This window comes from Anser brachyrhynchus (genome assembly GCF_964034855.1).
Source record: "Anser brachyrhynchus genome assembly, chromosome: 3".
Taxonomy (NCBI): Eukaryota; Metazoa; Chordata; class Aves; order Anseriformes; family Anatidae; genus Anser; species Anser brachyrhynchus.
In genome coordinates, this window is record NC_137696.1 from 18,831,562 (window position 1) to 18,850,953 (window position 19,392).

General features: G+C 45.1%; 2 protein-coding genes across 2 annotated transcripts in view; both read left to right on the forward strand.

The window, feature by feature from the left end:
- The window catches only part of LOC308191835 (baculoviral IAP repeat-containing protein 5-like), a 166,768-nt gene that overhangs the window by 144,797 nt on the left and 2,579 nt on the right, over nt 1–19,392 (forward strand). The window lies entirely within an intron of this gene.
- Nucleotides 29–18,592, forward strand: KAT14 (lysine acetyltransferase 14). Its single transcript, XM_080584682.1, has 10 exons — nt 29–286; nt 2,390–2,508; nt 4,705–4,826; nt 7,315–7,496; nt 8,066–8,482; nt 9,288–9,859; nt 10,365–10,501; nt 10,976–11,151; nt 14,360–14,550; nt 16,886–18,592. The coding sequence occupies exons 1-10, from the start codon at nt 31–33 to the stop codon at nt 17,057–17,059; spliced, it is 2,346 nt and encodes a 781-aa protein (XP_080440808.1). The 5' UTR covers nt 29–30; the 3' UTR covers nt 17,060–18,592.

Here is a 19,392-nt window from a genome sequence, read left to right on the forward strand (position 1 = left end):
CAAACACCGTCCTGCTTTAGGCGGTGAGGGATGGCTAATAACGTCCACATGAGCGGGCTGCTGAGCCGCCACGATGATGAAGCCACAAGGACATCGACCTCGGAGGGCCTGGAAGAGGGCGAGGTGGAAGGAGAAACCCTCCTGATCGTGGAGTCTGAAGACCAGGCCTCGGTGGATTTATCCCACGACCAGAGCGGAGACTCGCTGAACAGCGACGAGGGCGACGCGTCCTGGATGGAGGAGATGTCCTACTACTGCGAAAAATGCCAGAAGTGGATTCCAGCAAGTAAGGAGGCTGGTTTTGCTGTTTCTTGTTGCCCTCCCTGCGTGTAGTCGGCATTGCTAGGGTTGTGATTTACCGGGTATCCATGCTGTCCTGGATGCCTTCTGCAGGATGGCTTTTGTTCAGCTCCGTCCCAGTGCTGGGGAGGAAATGCTGCCCGGGCGTTGCGTGGAGCCCAGCAGCCTCGTGCTGCTCGCTCCGTGCGTTGGGCACGCTGATCCAAGAGCCAGGCGGGTGTCTGAGGCTGGCGTTCCCTGCAAGAAATGGGACTGTCTGCTCTAATTGGTAACCAACCAAGGGTGTGATTTCAGGAACGTGCACGCCTTCCTGTGTGTCTGTCACTGACTTGCTAAGGGGCTTCGGCCAAGGGTCTTAGCCTCTCACTCCCCTCAGGTGAAGACACTTTCTGCAGAGGTCTGGGAGGAACAGGGCTTTGTAGGTGCTGGTACTTTTTTTTCCTTTTCCACGTTTATGGCTAAATCTCAGCCCTGATGATTTCCCGATAATGTGAATTTAATTCATGTTTCACGGAAGTGTGTCCAGAATGTGAATTTAATGCAGCTTTGACAGAAGCGTGTCCAGCCCTTAGCAGCTAGCTGTGGGAGGCACTCGGAGCAAGCTACATCACTTGATCCTTTTGCTGTTGCTGCTTGACGTATGATATATTCTGTTAGCTAAGTAATAGACTTGGCTTTACTTTCTGATTCTACATTGTTGGACCTGTTATTAGATGCAAAACCTAAAAATTGCTAAGCACTGTTTTTTATTATCTGCTTTTATGTGTGCTTATTATTATTTCTGCGTTTAGAAATACCGAGCTCTTCAGTTGGCATCTGCCTTGCAGCTGTATCGGAGCTGCCCTTTTTGCCATCCTAGAGCTTGCCAGGAGCCTAGTATAGAAATCTCCTCTCGATGCATGGTTAGTGAGCACCGTGCTGTTAGGGAGTGGAGCCAGCATAGTACCGTTAAGATGCTGTGCAGGTAATGGGACGTATTAACTTGAAATGTATTAATTATAAAAAAAAAGAGAGAGATCAGAGGTAAAGGTAGTAAAGGTAGCATGAGGTATCTCACCTGAGAGCACTCGATTTAACATTCCATTGGTTTTATTTTACAAAGATGTTCCTCTTTCTTGTTGCCGTGGAACAAATCCAAAGAGCAGAAAAAGCCAGTCACAGAGCAACAGTAACTAGATACAAATGCGTAAAGTAAACAAGCTGGAAAAAGGAAAATGCTGTTCTCTTTGCTAATTGTTCAGTTATACAGATATCAGTTGACACTTGTGAAAGTTACCAGTGAGCTCAGGCAAATAATTGCTTTCCACATTGAGTTGCCATCTAGACGTTCTGTTAAACTACCAAATCGGTTGGTTTGGATTTCTCCAACAAACATTGGTGCGACTTTTATAGTTGGATCTGCAATTGAGTACAAAAGCAGAGCAGCCATATATTGCAAGTGCTTGGTCTGCTGTAGTAACATAACAAAAGAGATGTGATGCTTTTGGAGAAAGACCTTTTGTGTGCGAATTTCAGAAATATTATGGTCTTAACTGTTTCCCCGTCTTGTGATTTCATTTTTTATTTTTTCATATTTCTTTAATGCATGTTGAGTTTAGAAGTCATGATTCGTTTGATATTTTTTCCCCGTGCTCTGCTGCAGAAACAGAATTTGAGCCTTTGACTTTGGATGTGTGGGGTTTTGTAGTTGTCTCTATCCCAGTAGATCACTTTTGTTCAAACTTATATTGAGGGTTAGCAAGTCAGCTGTTTTTTAAAGTAGAGCGGGGAAACAGTTATTTATTGCAGTATATAGATTATTCTGGGGAAGCAAGAAGGAGGGAAAAATGCAGAGGAAGTGAGGAAATGCTTTGGCTTTGTGCATGTGTTCAGATGCCCCTTTTTAATGCCTGTGGTTTTCAGTTGGTCACTGCTGCCTGCTGCAACTGTAAAACTGATCCATACCTTACGTCACAGTGAGTTCCAGACCGTTCCCAAGGAGTGCTGGTCTCTGGACTCCAGGAAAAAAGTACTTCCCTGCCTGATGTTGTAGGGAATTATTTTTCCTATGAAAGGACTGCAAATCTCATCTTTTGCCTATTCATTTTAGGTCAACTGAGAGAACAGCTCAGCTACCTCAAAGGAGACAACTTTTTCAGATTTACTTGCTCGGATTGCTCAGAAGATGGGAAGGAGCAATTTGAACGGCTGCGATTAACGTGGCAACAAGTAAGTATAATCTTTGTGCCAGGAGAATAACCACAGGACTTTCTAAAATTGTTGTTTGTTGTGTATGTACTGCCTAGAAAAGGAGGATTGGGTATAGATGACAAAGAAACATATATGTGAACTTCAGAAATTAATTAGCTAGGGATTGCCTGCAGATTAGAACTTGAGCATTTGGCAAGTAAATTGAAATATAATCACACAAACCACATTCCTCATTTTTCTTTTTTTTCTTTTTCCTCATTCATGTTGCTCGTGAATTTCATGGCTTCAGGCAAGTTTGGAGAAGCAAATTGCGATTTGGCTGCAAGGCACGAACAGTTTTTTTTATATATACGAACAAATGTAAAACTTGTGAGGTGGCAACACACAAACAGAGAGCTTGCCAGCTCCCTGAACGCAGAGCTCTGGCTTGGCTGCCTGCTTGCTAGCAGTAGTCCTTGCGGAATTCTGCTCTTTCAGTCACTTGCACGCCTGAGCAATCAAAATACTCTGCATCGTGCAGTAACCGCTGCATGGGTAGACTGATGCACCGTATCTTGTTCTGAGCAGGGGGCTGGTTTAATTTGAGGCGGGGCAGGCGGTGCTGGGTACTTCTGCTTGAAGTGGATTTGATCAAGCAGGAGCTGCTGCGTGAAGTGCTTCCACAGGCCAAACATTGGGCAGTACGGGCAAGACATCTTTTTGTCCTTTGGGACACTGGTAGTGCGCTGCCTCATAATAGCTCATTTAAAACATTAGTTGTAACTTCTGCAGTGCTTTCTGTTGGTGCCCAGGGCAGGGCTGGGAAAGGTTAGTGCAGCTGTCTGTGGCTGGCAGAGTGGGGGAGTTTCAGCAGATTACACACCTGGGAAGCAAAGGCTGCTACCGTTACGCTCAGCTCTGTGCAGAAGAGCGGAAGGAGAGTGGCATGGGGAAGGGAAAGACGGGATCAAAACTGGTGAAGAAGAAGGACCCCCTAAGCCTCCAGCAGCCAGAGCTGCTGCTTCCGAGTACGTCGAATTGAGGAAAGTGGTAAAATCGATCTGTCTGAAGCAGGAAAAATGCGGACAGTTATTTTTGATTTTTTTTCAGACTATGTGACCTCAACAGATCCTTATGGCCAGTTGTAAAGATAGATAGATATATATATACATATATATATATTTAAAGTTCTGAAGTACTGTCCCACCTGACTTTATCAATACAAAATTCTAGAGAAATAGTTAGCACAGTAAGAGGGCTTGTGAGGCAGAAATAGAGTATGGGGGACATTAAGGCTGTCTGTATTTCTTCATTTTGGCGTCTTCAGTGATGTATTTTCAAAAGCAACTGCCCACTGCTAGGAGACCATCTCTGTTTAAAAAACAACAACAAACAAACAAAGCAACCCCCAATAACAAAAAAAAAAATAATACTTCAAACCTGTGTGGCAGGGAAAAATAGGTCCCCATTAGAAGTGGTGTCCAGTCAAGGCTGTGTGATTGTTAAAGATGATCCCAGCCTAGCTTTATGATTTTCGTTGTATTCAAATGCATTCATTAAATATATTTAACCGTTGGTCACCTGGGGTTTACTTAGAAGAAGGTGTGTTATTTTTCAAACCTGTCCTGTAGTAGGTCAGACTGAAGTTGGTTATGAAGCATGTAGAAGATCTGTAAAAGTATTGTTTAACGAAAATGGTATGGTGACAAACTTAACGCCTGCATACCAAGACTAAGTAGTAAATACCATGTAGCGTTACATAGTTTAACCTCTGTTCAGTTTGAAATGCAGCAGCAAGTATCTAGAAAGACTGTGGTCACAATGTTTCTGATGGATAAGGTGGTGGGATTACTTGTCACAATTTTTTTTTCTTTTTGAAAGACTTTTTTTCATACTTCCACCCTACATTCGGATCCCAGTTGTGATATAATTCATTTATACTGCTCAGTGCAAAAGTTTGCCTCGTCATAAACCTGCATAGTTAGGCGGCTTTTGTTCTGCTGGGATGGAGAAATCTCAGAAAAACAGCAGAACGTGCATCTAACAATAGGAAAATTAGAAAGGGCACCATGAAAACAGGACAAAGATGGATTGCAGAAATTGCTTGAGATGTTGCAAAAATAAGAAATTTATGAGACAGCAGAGATTTGTGTGCGTACGACATCACATGGCCGGGTGGCAGCTCACCAGCTGAAGCAGAAAAGATGCACTGGTATCCACCTCTTTCTGTTCCAGGTTGTTATGCTGGCAATGTACAATTTGTCTCTGGAAGGAACCGGCCGTCAAGGGTACTTCAGGTGGAAAGAAGACATTTGTGCTTTCATTGAGAAACACTGGACTTTCTTGTTAGGAAACAGGTAATGGCATGATGATTCCCTGTTCTTCATTTGGCTCTGGTTGCTGAGCAAAGTGAATTAAAACTGGACAAGAATCCTGTTTAATTCAGTGACGTCTGCTGAGCCTAGCTAGCCAGAAAACTGGAGGACTCATTATTAAGAAGTTGAACTTAGGCATGAGGGGTAATCTTGAGAAGGGGTAAGCATTTCTCAAGGAGAGGGGGAAAAAAGTCAGAGAAGCAATGGAGATGCGTATATTTTGAGGGTGTTTCTTGTCTTTCTGTAGGTAGTGAACCCACAGAACCTTTCAGTCTAAGTTGGCACAGTGGATGGGCTAACCTTGTTATCTTCTGCCTGGGCTTTAAAGCAAAAAAGAGCTCCAGCAAAGCACCATGTTCCTCAGCTATAAAGCTTGTATGGACCAAGTTCCCAAAACGGGGAAATGGGCTTTGTCTTTTAGCTTGTTTTGGGTCTTAATAATAGCTCTTACTTAGTAGGTATTGCAAACCATGGGAATGTCTTTTCACAGTCATTGTGCATTTTAAGAAAGAAGCTGTAAGAATAAGAGCACTTCTTATAAACGCTAGCCTTTTGTGGCACGACTCGTGTCTTGTATAGGTGAATGTCACATGTTTTTTTCTGAGCATGCTGAAACTGCCAAAAAATAAATGTCACTGTTAATGCATGTGCTGTTGAGGCAGGAAAGGAAATGAGCAAGCCTCCGAAGTTGTAAATTTACTGATTTCACAGACTTCCCCCTCCCTGCAGGGATTTTTCTCTTTTAAGACCTGGTTTCTCCCTAACCAGATTTGCTGTTTGGCTTTGCTTCCATTGCACGTTTGCGCCTCCTTGCTCTGTTCTCAGCAATGTTGGTCCCCTCCGGAAACGACCAGGACCCTGCCAGGAAGGCAGCTGATGGCCCGTTGTCCCTTGCTCAGGAAGCCATCGCCTCCCAGTGTTTGCCGCTGTCTTTTGAGACCCGCCTTGTGAACTGGGTGCTCCTGGCTCTGATTGAATTCAGATGAAGTGATCGCTGGCCTCAGACATGTGCTCCCTGCCTTGCCTGGACTAGCTGGGGTGGAGCCTACGCTTTACATCCTTGGCATATTACACAGTAGCTTCTATAGATGTTTCAAACTCTGAACTGGGGCATTTGATGTTAATCCCCCGTGTCTGAGGGACATGACTGTAAGGTATGTAATTGCAAGACTCAAGACAGCAACAAATAGTTGCCCAGCCAGCCCCAGCCCAGGTACTGAAATGTTGGCCAGTGGGGGTGTGCAAAGGCAAGAAGGAATCCTGAGAGCCCGTGCAAATACGGTTTGAGACTCTGTGCCATGAACTAGATTCTCCCATATTCAAGGGAGTATCTCAGTTACTGGCCACGAGCCATTTTTAAATATTTCTTCTTACTTTCTTTCCTAAATGATATTTACATTAGCCCCGTGACAAGTTCTTAGAAGGCCAGGAAGTGCTCAGGTGCCCACTATAGCACACTGTCCTGGGAAGCGAAAGGCGTAAATGCAGCTCCCTGCCTCCAAGTGGCCAAAAATGTGATTCAGAAACAGCTCAGTGAGGGTGGCTGATGCAGGTATGCTGATCCACTTTGTTGTGCTACAGGATAGGTTTTTTGACAGAAAACCCCAAGCAGAGACAGGGCTCAAATACAGCTCATGCTTATACGTCTGTGGGACAAGCGTAGGTTTTCCTCTGTTCCCTGGACAGTTTCTGCAGCTCAGTTGTCCTCAGTGGTTTCTCAGGCCCCTGGCTCTCCTTCTCTGCAGTGCCTGGCACAGCTGCAGCTATGGAGAGCGGAGTCATTGAATCCCAACGCCCCCAGCCTTCAGGATTCTGTCCTACAGCTTTGGGAACAGGCTTTGCTAAATGTGTTGAAATCTCAAAGTCGCCAAAGCAGATGTCTAAATTAAGTTCCTCTTTCCTTTTATGTGAAGTGAAACCTTTATTACTATCTTTCCCTTACCTCTCCCATCCTGTGTACCCAGAGTCCTGTTTGCTGTCTTCAATTAGGGGATATGTCCTTGTAATGTCAGGTCAACACAGCTATCACTAGGATCCTGTTCATGTTTTGCTGTAGATAAGTGGTTGATTTAAGAGGACTATGGTTAGCTAAGGTAGGAACATGAGTGTTTGAATGATTGGGGTGCCAGTGGCAGTGTCCTTTGTAGGCTGAGCGTAGTGTGACTCATTGACAAAAGAAGAAAAATGACTTCTCGCCGTGCTGTAATTGTGTGGCATTTATGTATGGAACATATGTATGCAGCTCTTTGTATGTCAGAGCCCACTGATATGCTCTAGGTTGTCCTGAATGGTTCTCTGCTTGAGAACAAATTCATCAATCCCTCACCTTTTCGAGGACTGGAGCATAGGGATCGCAGTCAGTGGCTGAAGCACAATGCCCTTTCCATCTTTGTGGAGGAAGGAGGCTTCAGGATGAAGGCGTAGCTGGTGAGTGGGGACCTAACACTTTTTTGCATATCTCCCACTGTAGGAAAAAGACCTCGACATGGTGGAGCACAGTTGCTGGCTGTCTCTCTGTGGGGAGCCCCTTGTTCTTCCGCTCAGGGGCCCAGGAATTTGGAGAACCAGGCTGGTGGAAACTGGTTCATAATAAACCCCCAACAATGAAGCCTGAAGGAGAGAAGCTGTCTGCATCTGCACTGAAGGCAAAAGGTAACTGTTTCCAAAATGGTGTTTAGATTCCCAGCTGGGCCAGAGCTGGAAGGCATGACAAAAGTTTACTTAAAATGACGTGTTCATGTGCATGGATAGTTACAGGGCATGATTTTTTGTCTTAGTTTTGCTCTGCTGGAACGGCTGATTTAAGAGGATTCTGTTGCATGTACTGTAGTATGAGAAGCCTTTTATATTTCATTTCAGTGCCTTTTTGCATTGTGCTAACTGATTGTAAGGCTTTTGAGATTTGTGCATTTTTTTGCGACTGAAATATGTTGTTCTTCTGTTCCTCTTTGCCCTGGGGAATGTTTTTTTTTTCTTTTTTTTTTTCTTTTGTCCACACTGGATGCAAATTCCCTTCTGTGCAGAGAAGCAAAATTGGGGTTTAAGTGAGGCTCTAGCAATGCATTAACTTTATGCTACATGCCTTGGAATGAATTTCTTGTATATTTTGAAAATACATCTTCTAAAATTTCTAGCTAATCTGTCCTTATGACCATAAGCACGTATACAGTGACTGCAGAAGCTCGGTGTCTGTTAGAATAAGCAAGCTACTTCTTTAGCAGCTTCAAAGCCACCTCTGGATCCCATCATTACCGTGGAAGGCCTCAGGAAACGAGTGAGCCGCAATCCAGTCGAATCAGCCATGGAGCTGAAGGAGAAGAGATCTCGCACTCAGGAAGCCAAGGATATTCGGCGAGCCCAGAAGGAGGCAGCTGGCTTCCTGGACCGCAGTACTTCCTCCACTCCTGTTAAATTCACCAGTCGAGGCCGTCGTCCCGATATCGTCCTTGAGAAAGGCGAGGTGATTGACTTTTCCTCCTTGAGCTCTTCAGACCGCACGCCTCTGACAAGCCCTTCTCCTTCCCCATCTCTGGACTTCTCTGCTCCCGGCACTCCAGCCTCGCATTCAGCTACTCCTAGTCTTCTCTCAGAAGCGGATCTCATCCCAGACGTCATGCCGCCACAGGCTCTGTTTCATGGTAAGAGATGCTAAGTTTTTTGTCTAATAATAATCCACACATAGTTATCAAGGAAAACATTTAAATAAAAAAGAAACTTCCAATGAGCTGCAGGATGTCTTCAAGAAAAGGTGGAAAGTAACTGGTAAAATTCTGTTTGTCTTGGTTGCATGGAAGTCTTAAATAGGTTTTCACAGTTGTAGTCAGTTTCTGAGACCAGAAGGAACCACCATTGTCTTCTGAGGCATCCTGAATACCCAATGGGTAGAAGATTTCACCTAGCAACAACATCCTAATTAACAGATCGTAAATTTTGGTCGGGTTGCAAAGCAGAAATGCAAGGCTAAATGTTGGTAGTACTTTAAGGAGTCAGACCTCTCTAACTGAGGAAGTAGAGGGTAAAGCAGTTCTTGTTGGACATGCTCTGCAGAGGGTCAAATGCCCTCCTTTTGTACTACCTCTTTGTCGTTCCCTGATTTTAAACTGAACTTCTCCAGGGTATGCTAGCTAAAAATAGAGCTTGATCATTTGATTGCCAGTCTTCAGGAATTTTCAACAATTTAATGTTTGCCAAAGAGCATGAGCATATAGCTCAGGATGCAATGTTTTTGGATGCCAAGGGCAGGAGACCTAAGGGGTCCTGAAATAGGACCCCTTAATGTGCCCCCTGTCCAAAATCTGGAGGCCCAAAAGTAAATAGAAAATGGAGTGTGTTGGGTAAACCCATGTAATTTCTCCTTAGCAGAAATGTCCTGCAAAGAACCATCTTTGAAATGGGACTTTATGGTTTTTTTTTCCTGGTTTTTTTTTTTGATCTGTTGAACAGATGATGAGGAGATGGAAGGGGATGGAGTCATAGACCCGGGAATAGAGTACGTTCCCCCTCCCAGTGGGACTGCTGGTGCTGGGGCCGTGATAGCAGGCAGAAAAAAAGTGAAGACAGCTGAGCAGATCAAGCAAGAGGTGGAGAGTGAAGAAGAAAAAACAGAAAGGATGGAAGGTGACAGCGAAGATCCTGAAGAGTCAAACACATCGCTGCAGGTGCGGGGGCGAGACAAGAGGAAACCGCAGGTGGAGAAGGATGCTAAACCCCGAGCTCCCAAGCATACCTCTGTTAGTATTTACGAGGAAAAGCTGCTGCTGAAGAGATTGGAAGCCTGTCCCAATGCCATGAGCATGACCCCAGAGGCCCGGAGACTGAGGCGCAAGCTGATAGTGAGGCAGGCCAAGAGGGAACGAGGGCTGCCACTCTTTGACTTGGACCAGGTCGTGAATGCTGCGCTGCTCTTGGTTGATGGGATTTATGGAGCCAAAGAAGGAGGTGTTTCCAGGTCCCCGGTAGGGCAAGCGACGTACAGAACTACTAGTCAGGACTTCAGGATCTTGGACAGGTACCAGGTGAGTGTCATCAAATTTAAGTGGTTTTCGATACTGTTTTCTCAGAGCTCTTGCTGCAGAGAACAGCACCACCGTGGGGATACCATGAAAATGAAAAGAATTCTGTGAACAAGGCTCATTTTGACGTGGGGCTCTGTCCCCACTATCTCACAAGCCCCTTTCTTCTCAGGCAATGTTCAATCAGTACAGCTTTCTATCAGTATAAGACACAAACGCTGCACAAACGCTGATGGTGGAGGCCTGGAAGTACCTAACCGCTCTTTCATGCCATGCTGGAGAGAAGTTGCCTGCAGTGCTTTGCTGAGCAGTATGTGCAGCTCATAGCATTGGGTGCTGAACCTGAGAGTGCACTGCAGAGTCCTCCGAGGTAGGACCGTCATCCTGTGGGTCCAGATCATCCTGTTACAGTGAAAGGCCCTTATTCTTTCTCTGTTGATGTGATTCCCTTGTCTTAAGTCACTGACTAATTTTCCTGATGTGTTCTGGATTTTTTTTGTACGCACAGACGATGCTGCCTGCCATGAAGGGATACCGACAGCAGACGACAAAGTTTCTGTATCGATTGGTAGGCTCAGAAGACCTCCTGACAGACCACAGCATCGTCAGCCCTTACACATCCCGTGTCCTGAAACCTTATATCAGGTACGGATGGACAGAGGTTGAATTTGCTCTTGGCCTGGGAAGCAGCAGCCCACATTTCTTGGGCAGTGGCGAAGAGGTGTCTTTGTGGGAGGGGACACTTTTCTTCTGGGCAGCGATCCCCACTCATCCCTGCAGTAGGAAGGAGAATCTCGAAGAGAAAACAGGGCAGAGGAGGAGTCACCGTAGTCATTGAATGCAAGTTGCGCCTGCTTTTAGGGGAAGCCCATAACACCCTTGGTCCTGCTGTTACCACAGGCTGGCTCAGTGTGCTGTGGATCCAGGAAGCGTCCTGGCCTCTGGCACGAGGCTGTTTTTGCTGAGCTGGGTGCTGTTTTCCCACATGAATGGAAGACTGTTCTTTTGTTCCAAGTTGAGCATGTCAGAAAATATTTCATGGGCAGTACGCGTTCAGCTGCGGTAGCATTTATTGTTGCTCACTCACCTTCTGTGTTTGCTTTCCCTGTTAACTGGCAGGCGTGACTATGAGACAAAGCCCCCAAAACTCAGGCTGCTGGCAGAAATCCGGGCGCATCCACACAGGAATAATCTTCACTGGAAGGCTGAGCCAGAAGCACCTGTTGATTACTGCTATGTTCGCCCTAATCACATCCCCACTATAAACTCCATGTGCCACGAATTCTTCTGGCCTGGTAAGATTCCTTCGGTGCTTGGTTTTCTAAGAAGGAAGTGGTTTTGTTCAGAAAAAAAAAAAAAATTTTGGCCAAAAGTGTCTTCAGTTGGTGTCTGGCTCAGTTCTTAGAAAACTATTATCTGATGTCATAGGAATGTAGTTGAGATGGAGACATGAGTTTGGTGTCTTTTGGTTTTTGAGATCATTTAGAACTGGGCAATTAGGCCCTAATTAGCACAGCACTTAAAGAAACAGGTTGTTTTGGGTAACACCATTGATGCCAATAGGAATAGGCAGTTACTAAAATCAACCATCCAGCAGAATCCAGCTTGGGGTGGGGGCTCGATGTAAACAAACAGCTTTATGCCAGAGATCCAATGCTCATTGGAGTGAAAGCTGGGAATTGCTAACTACTGTAAACTTCGCTATGGTGTTCTTTATTGCTTCAAGCCTCGGTATTTGCAATGTATGGGAGAAGCTGGGTATTGATTTTTATGAATCATCTCTTTAATTGTAAGATCCCTGGGACAGCGGCTGCCCTTTACGGGGTGGGATTGGGGCTGCAGTTATGTGGCTGTTGTCTTAAATTCTTATGAAATAAGAATTGTAATGTTCATCTAATGCCTGGATCAGCTTCTGATCAGCAGTCAACACTGCAGACTAATTTAGAAGGCCCAGTGTAAACAGTCCACACCTTTATTCCAAGTAACTGTTTACTTTACATTTTGATCTGCAGATAGTGATTCAACATTGTTTGTAGTTCAGCAGCGCTCATAAGCTGCAGTCAGGATCAGAGCTATTTGTGCTTCTTACTGTCCAAATTGTACAGTGCAGGGGTAGATAACTTGGCGTGTCTTCCCGTTCACAAGCTGTTTTGGAGCTCGTGAGACACTCTGCAATCCTCACAGAGGCTGAACCCCTTTGTCATAGACTCTTCTCTTCTGATAATGCATTTGAAGTTCTGGCCAAGTTGGTTTGCACCTTCATTAAGTTCTTCAGGACTCACCCTGTTTTATTTAACATAAGGAGCGTGGGCGTGTTCCACCCTCCTATGGACTGTGCATTGTTAAATCAGAAAGCTGACACTCCCATCAGCCTCCATAACAGGAATCAAAATTTCTTCCATGGTGTACATTTTCTGGGGCTGGGATAATAGGATTATTGTACCTTGGTCTGTTTCAGTAGGAGAGAGAAGTGAGGATGTGATACTTCAGGAGATAAAACACAGTGTCTGCGTGGACACCAAGGGTTTAGCTTCACAATGGGCTGGTGTAATTGCTGAAGTGGTGGTAGGGTGGGATACGCAGCTAGGAGGGTATGTTAAGCTAAAATAAAGTCAGTTAGGTTGGAAAAGAACTTCCAAGATCATGAATCCCAAACATCAGCCTGACCTAACAAGTATACCGTCACTAAGCCACGTTTAATGCACTTAGGCACACCCGAACGCGTTCTAGTAGTGATGCTGTCTTGTTGACTGAGTTCTTGGGCACTTCACAAGGTGCTGTGTGTCCAGACCTTAGTTATTACAAATCCTTCCTGTCAGAGCTTTTCTTGTTCCTCTCACGGCAGAAACGAGCTCGCAGGTAGTTACCGCAAATGAGCTGACACGAAGCAAGATTCCTCTCACGGTATCTGGTGCCTTCGTGTCCTAACGGGAAACATCTCCTGAGCAAACAAGTGGTAAACCCTACTGAGCTAAGCACCTTCCTGCAGGAATAACTGCGTGCTGAGGGGACGGCACCACTTCATCGACGCCAGAGCGCTCAGGGCAATGTAGTGCTCCTGTACAGACACGCTGTAAGGCACTTCACAGTCAATTGCAGCCTTGAGATAATTAACGCTGCTCCCTATTGCCAATCAATTCCTCCCACGTCTTACTCCACCCTGCTCACTCTCGAGCAGGAAAATAATTCACCCGCTTTTTTATGCCTAGCGCTTTATGAAGTCTTGCATCTCATCAAGAGCGATAAACATTGCTGGAAAACATACTCTGCTATTTTGTTACCCCACGTTCAAAATATATCTTTGATCGCCAGTTTGAGGCTGAAACTAGCATTTATGGCATGACTGCCATGTCTTGCGCTTCGTTTAGGGCCTGTCTACCCAGCCAAATTACCAAGCAGGCTTCAGTGCTGTGAGCTAAACTGCTTGGCCCTAACATGCCGCGTAGATGTTCTTAGGCTGCAACAGCAGCGTGGTTAGGCAGGGTAACAAACTCCGCTCAGAAGTCACTGCCTTCAGGTGTTTCTGTCCAGCCTCTGACTCATAGAAGCACCGCTGCCAGGGAGGCTGTTTCAGTCCCCAGATTAGAGAATTTGCACACTAAAAGCAAACATTTTGATAGTGCTGAAAGCTGCGGTCGGGTTCACAGTGTAGCTCACAAAACAGCTCAGTACAGGCAACGGAAGAAGCAGGAGGAGGTCAAGGCCAGGCAGAGAAAGAGACAAGAACTGTTTGCAGGTAACACTACCAAAGCTGAAACCCCATTTCAGGTCTGCTGCACTCGGAGAGAGTTTGCAGGAGGAAGAGGACGGAGTAGCTGATACACTCTGAATTGCGCCCTTTGCTTGTCTGCGGGCAGGTCCTTCGGCGTTTGCAGAGTGGAACGGTGATGGTGCATGCCGGCCCGCTGCTGGCCTGGCCCTTTTCCTCCGGTGGTACCGTAGCCCTTAGGAGCCCCAGGCAAGGGGCACAAACTTACTGGGACCCAATCCAGCAAACATTTGCACATGCAAGTAACTTTATCCATATGCATGTCTAGAACTGGATTCTTAACAGTCTGCTGATATGGCTCAGAATACAAACTAAGGAAAGATTAGCTGGGTGCTGACATAGTGACATATACATATATATATACATATATATGTATTAAACCCATTCCTTTTTTTTTGTTTTTTTGGTTTTAGTTTTATCCTTAGGTCATTTGGAAGGAGATTGGCTTTAACTTCTTTGTTCCAGAATCCCCACTAGTAAAGGAGTCTTCCCCTTTGTGCGTGCTATGCTAACTTCTGCACCTATTGACATCAGTGCCAAAAATCTCATTTTTGTCTAAGGGCTTGGTTGAAGCATCTGTCAATCACAGAGCCTTGCAATAAGGCAAAAGGAAGAAATCAAGTGTTTACAAAAGGGCTTAATAATCTGAATTTCCGTGGAAGTGTGACACAATATAGTCTGCTTTCTGCTTGGTTTGCAGTGCCTTCAACTGCTGTTTCTCTCTTTCTCTGCAGGAATTGATTTGTCAGAATGCCTACAGTATCCAGACTTCAGTGTTGTTGTCCTTTACAAAAAAGTTATTATTGCCTTTGGCTTTATGGTGCCAGATGTGAAATACAATGAAGCTTACATCTCTTTTCTGTTTGTTCACCCTGAGTGGAGGAGAGCTGGAATTGCAACCTTCATGATCTATCATCTTATTCAGGTAATGAAAAAATATGTTCACATAAAATAATGTTCACATAACAGTAGTACTGTAAATTTGGGGTTTGAAAGGAAAAATTGGTAACAGAGGTAATAGTTCGGTTAGAATACATGGTAGCTTTTCTTATCTACACCTGAAAGCTTATTCTGGGACTAGTGCAGTTGCATGAAATCACTTACTGATCTTAATCATTCTCGTTCACGTCTAAAATACACTGGTTCAAATGCATTAGAGTTGAAGATAAAGTGTTTGCAACCTCATTCAGATTTGTTTAGACTGGCTTGTACTGGGCTTTGTTGCGCAGGGACACTTGGAAAAATTAATCTGAGCTAACTAAAGGGGTAGTGTTAAAGCAGTTAAACTTCATTAAACCACTGAATGAGTGCTGTCTTTCAGGTGGCCTTGATTCCATTTACTTCCTTGGATTAAATTGCACAAATTTGAGTAAGGATGCAGACAGATGTCCTTTTTCAGAGCCCAGCTGTGCATCCTCAGGACCCACGGTTTTAATACTCCCTGAGCTCTCATGGCAGAGCTGCTGAGGTGAAAGATTCCCTAACTTGTTTTAGTTGAGATGAGCTGCGCTAGTAAAAACTCACCATTGAAACTGTTTTTACTTGTACTCATTTGGCTAAGGAGAGATAGGGAGTGCTGGCAAATCCTTGGGAACAATGATCTGTACCTTAGAAAAGCAGTTTCCACCAAGAGCAGCTCCTCTTGGCCACCTGAGGGTAATTCTACCAACAAAGCTTTCTGCAGTGCCCACCTCTCCCTGGTTACTAGCCTGCGTCAACATGCAGAGCAATCTATTTTAAATTCACCTCTTGCATTTCCTGAGCCTCTCTGCGTGAAGTGTTTAAGTAAATTGCCCTCAACTGCAGTCAGTTGATGTGAGATGTCAACACCTACTAACAACAGGCACAGAGATGAGCCAAGGTTTGCAGGGATCCAGCAACCGGACTCCTGTCTCTCCGGCAGGACTGGGATGCATTTGCAAGTCAGATGTGGGGAATCGCCACAGCTTTTTGTAGGACCTATGGCACCAATTAATGTAGGACCTATGACACCGATTAACCTGTTTCTGTTTCAGGTAGACCAGCGTTAAATTATCATGTGGAGAACAGCCAGGCAGGTCTGAGGCTGATTAGACTTGCTAGCAGTGAGAGATCACCGCTGTATGTTCAGCTCCTGTTAGATTTATTTTTCCACTGCTGCATATGCCAGTGGTAGATGGCAGTCGCTCATGTAGAAGTGGTGACAGCGATCTTCTCTCCCTCTACTGCCAGGCTGTGTGTGCTGCTTCGCAGCCCACTTGGGCTGATACCGGGGTCTGCTCTCTGTAGCTAAGGCCACCTTTATCCTTTGGGTGAAGGTCTGTCTACTGAAGATAAAGATCAGTGTGCTTAAGTTGGGGGTGAGTTCTTGGGGACAGCATAATCTAACAAAAATTGTTTTGATGGAAGTGGCGAGGACCAAACTTCTCCATGATCTCGTTCCAACCTCCTTTTCCCCAAAATGGCTTCTCATTATTTCACTTTTTTTTTCTTAAATCTCTGTGAGGCCGTTTCCCTTCAAGTGATCTACCAGGTAGATTTCCTAAAGGGTGTTATTATTGCCACTTAGAGTTACCATACATGCAATATACAGAGAATGCTATTAAAGCACTAGATAAAAGCAAGAAAAAAATACTTTATTATTATATTATGGCTTTATCAAAGATAAAGATGCCCGTATAATCTCAGATCTTTACGGTAACTTCAGCGATGCCATTTGCTGTCTGAACTCCCCTGCCTTCTCGGGAGGGGAGTGCTGTGCCCTGAAGGATGGGAGAGGAGCTGGGTGGGATGTAGAGGAGTTCCAGTGTGACAGCCCAGAGGTGGTGTGGTGGTGCAGCACGGTCCCAGAGAGTTCAGCTCTGTTTGCTGATGGGGAGGAGCACAGCGCTTGATCCTTTGGCATGTTTTGTCTTTTCTTCAGGCCGTTGTTATTAAGTGTTTGAGATTAGTGCTGTATGCTGAGATTATTTTTAATGAACAATTGCTTAGAATTTGACAATGGAAAGCTGAGAAATTATAATCCAAAGCCTTGCTTTTATTGTCAGAGGGTCCCCATTTCTCAGAAACAAAGCTTCTGAGGAACAGTAGCTGGCCTCCCTTCACGTTTCAGCTGGTGCTATGTGTGGCAACTTCTGTGTCGAGACCTGCGATTTTCTCACGTTTCCTCAGTAACTTAAATACCAGAACTGATGAATCTCTTCACCTCCGCATTCCCCCAGAGGCTTTCTCATTCTCTTGCTGTGATACCTTTTTTTTTTTTCCTTTTCCTCCCTTGGCAGACCTGCATGGGCAAAGACGTAACCCTTCACGTCTCTGCAAGCAACCCTGCTATGCTGCTCTACCAAAAATTTGGATTTAAGACTGAAGAATACATTTTGGATTTTTATGACAAATATTATCCCTTGGACAGCAAGGAGTGCAAGCATGCGTTCTTTCTCAGACTGCGGCGCTGATCTGTCCGAGCTGTTGGGGAGAATGTGTGAGAAGCCCAGCCTGTCGAGCATGGCTTTCAGCAGAGGACGTTGGCTGTCACGTGAGAGCTGGAACACACCTATGCCTTTTTCCCTAGGACTTCTAACATCAGCAGTGCTGTATTGTGTGCTGAAAGTGCAATCCAAAGGGATTGGTTCATGCTCTCCAAGGGAGAGGCCTGGAAATGCCAACTGGGACATGCTGAAGCCACTGGAAGACTGATATCCTTATGGGGAGCTTTTCTGACACTGTTACTTTGGAGAGCCCCACTGATTTAAAACAAACAAAAAAAAACCACAAAAAAACAACTGTTCATTTCAGAGGGGCCCCATGGATTTCAAATTTTGAAACCTATCTAAAGTTGCAGGCTTTTCTGTTTCTGTTTTCGTTTATGGAAAATGAACATCTAAACTTAAATCATCCGCAGTGTTTCTGTGATTTGATTGCTCTGTTAGGAACGGTGTCTTGAATTCGTGAAGGGGAATGCGTATTGGTGCATATAGCTGTATGCTGACTTTAGGAAAGCTCTACACAGGCCAGAACTGCAATACTGGAACCACGTTTTAGGAATAATGAAGTGTGTGTGAACTCACGTGATCCTGAGTGAAAGGCTCAGAGGAGGTATCTTTGTTCTGTCCCTTCCCTGCGGCCTTCCTTCCCCCCCGTTGCCCCTGTGCTCAATGTGAAGTTCTTGTAGTGCGCAGTGTTTTGTGTTCAGGAACAAGATGTCAAGTAGGCTCGTAGCTAGGTGAGGGAGGACACAACAGCTGCCAAATCAGCTCTTTGAAATCGTGCAGCCTATCTGCCAGTTGTTGATGCTGCAGATCAGCCCTTTGGGCACACGTCTAACCACAGAGCCAGCTTCGCAGGCTCCAGCCAGCATCCACCTCCTCCTGCTACAGACAGAACAAAAGTCGGTGGCGAGGTTTGAAACGCAGGCTCTAGTTAGTAGAAGCAACCTGTGTGCAGCTGGGAGGGGGCAGAGGGCAGAGGTGAGCTAGTGCCAGTTCTTGGAAGCATCTAGGTGGTGATTTCACAGTAATGTGAGAGAGAGCAAAAAAAGTAAAGAGGAGAAAAAAAAAAAAAAGAAATAGCCAAGAATTTAAGAAAAAAAAGTTTGTTTGCACAGTTTAGCAACTTTTCTCTCTCCCTGGTTTTTACTGCAGAAAAGCAGTGAGTTGGCAGTTGGCTGCTGCCTGACTGAAGGCCAGTCAGCGCTTTTAAAACATGAACCATACCCACTGTCCTGTTCCTTTTCCATCAACTCTTCATTTTGGTAACAGCAGGAAGGTGGACATGTATGTTTTTGTGTAGCCAGGAGTTGGTGGGAGGAAAACAGAGCCCATCCAAGAGCTGTGTGCCCTAACATCCATGCACATTTCAGCCTGCTTTATGACTACGTGAAAATTTTTGATGTTAACTGATGTTACGAGTTAGCTGTACTTGGAAAGGAGAAAAATTGTCTTTATGAATGGAATTAAAGCCCTTCCCTTGAAAAAGCCTACCCGTAGTTATACTGTTTGTTAAGCTGTCGTTCCATCATCTTTTTTTCATTGAAATTTAGAAGACTCATGTATGGCCAAGAGAGGATGCTTCCTGCTTCTCTGAAATGAAATCCTGCGGGAGCGCGGACAGCGTTCTTCTTCAGGGAGATGAGTAAGAAAGGACTCAGTAAAGGCTACAAGGGTTGGGGAGCAATATGGCTGGTCTGCAGAAACAAGAAATTGCTCTGTGACCTTGCAGGTCCACCAGCATTTATGTGGAGAGGGCTTGTCTTGTGCTAATTTGCTCTGTTTCTTGGAAAAGCAGCCAGTTAACTGCTGTATCTATTATATTTCACATTCCTGGGACTGACTATAGGCTTAAGTTTTGATTCCTTTGTGTTACTTTATGTGCTCTGGGAAACTGCTCCTTAGTGCTGCCTGTGAAAATCTGACATGGCTTTGACTTGTTCACCACGAAATCCTTTCCTGTTGATCCTAACGGCTTTGGTGAGAAAAGCGTGCAAGCGCAGCTGTCTCAAGGATCATTTTACTGATGGTCTGGGCAAAGACAAATGGCCGTGACCCAAGAAGACCTTCCTGATTTCTGTGAATGAACCAAACCGTGCACTTGGCCTCCTGCTTCCCTCCTCCTCGTGCCTCCTCCTCGGAGACCAGCGTGATGAGTTCCTTTAGCTGTGATTAGAAAGCCAGCACCCACCCCGCTTAATGACACAAATACTGCGCGCTTCCTTGAGCCGCGCAGTGACTGTAGTGATGATTGCAGTTGCCAAACATGACCCAATTTAGCAGAACAAACTTTTATTAGAGAA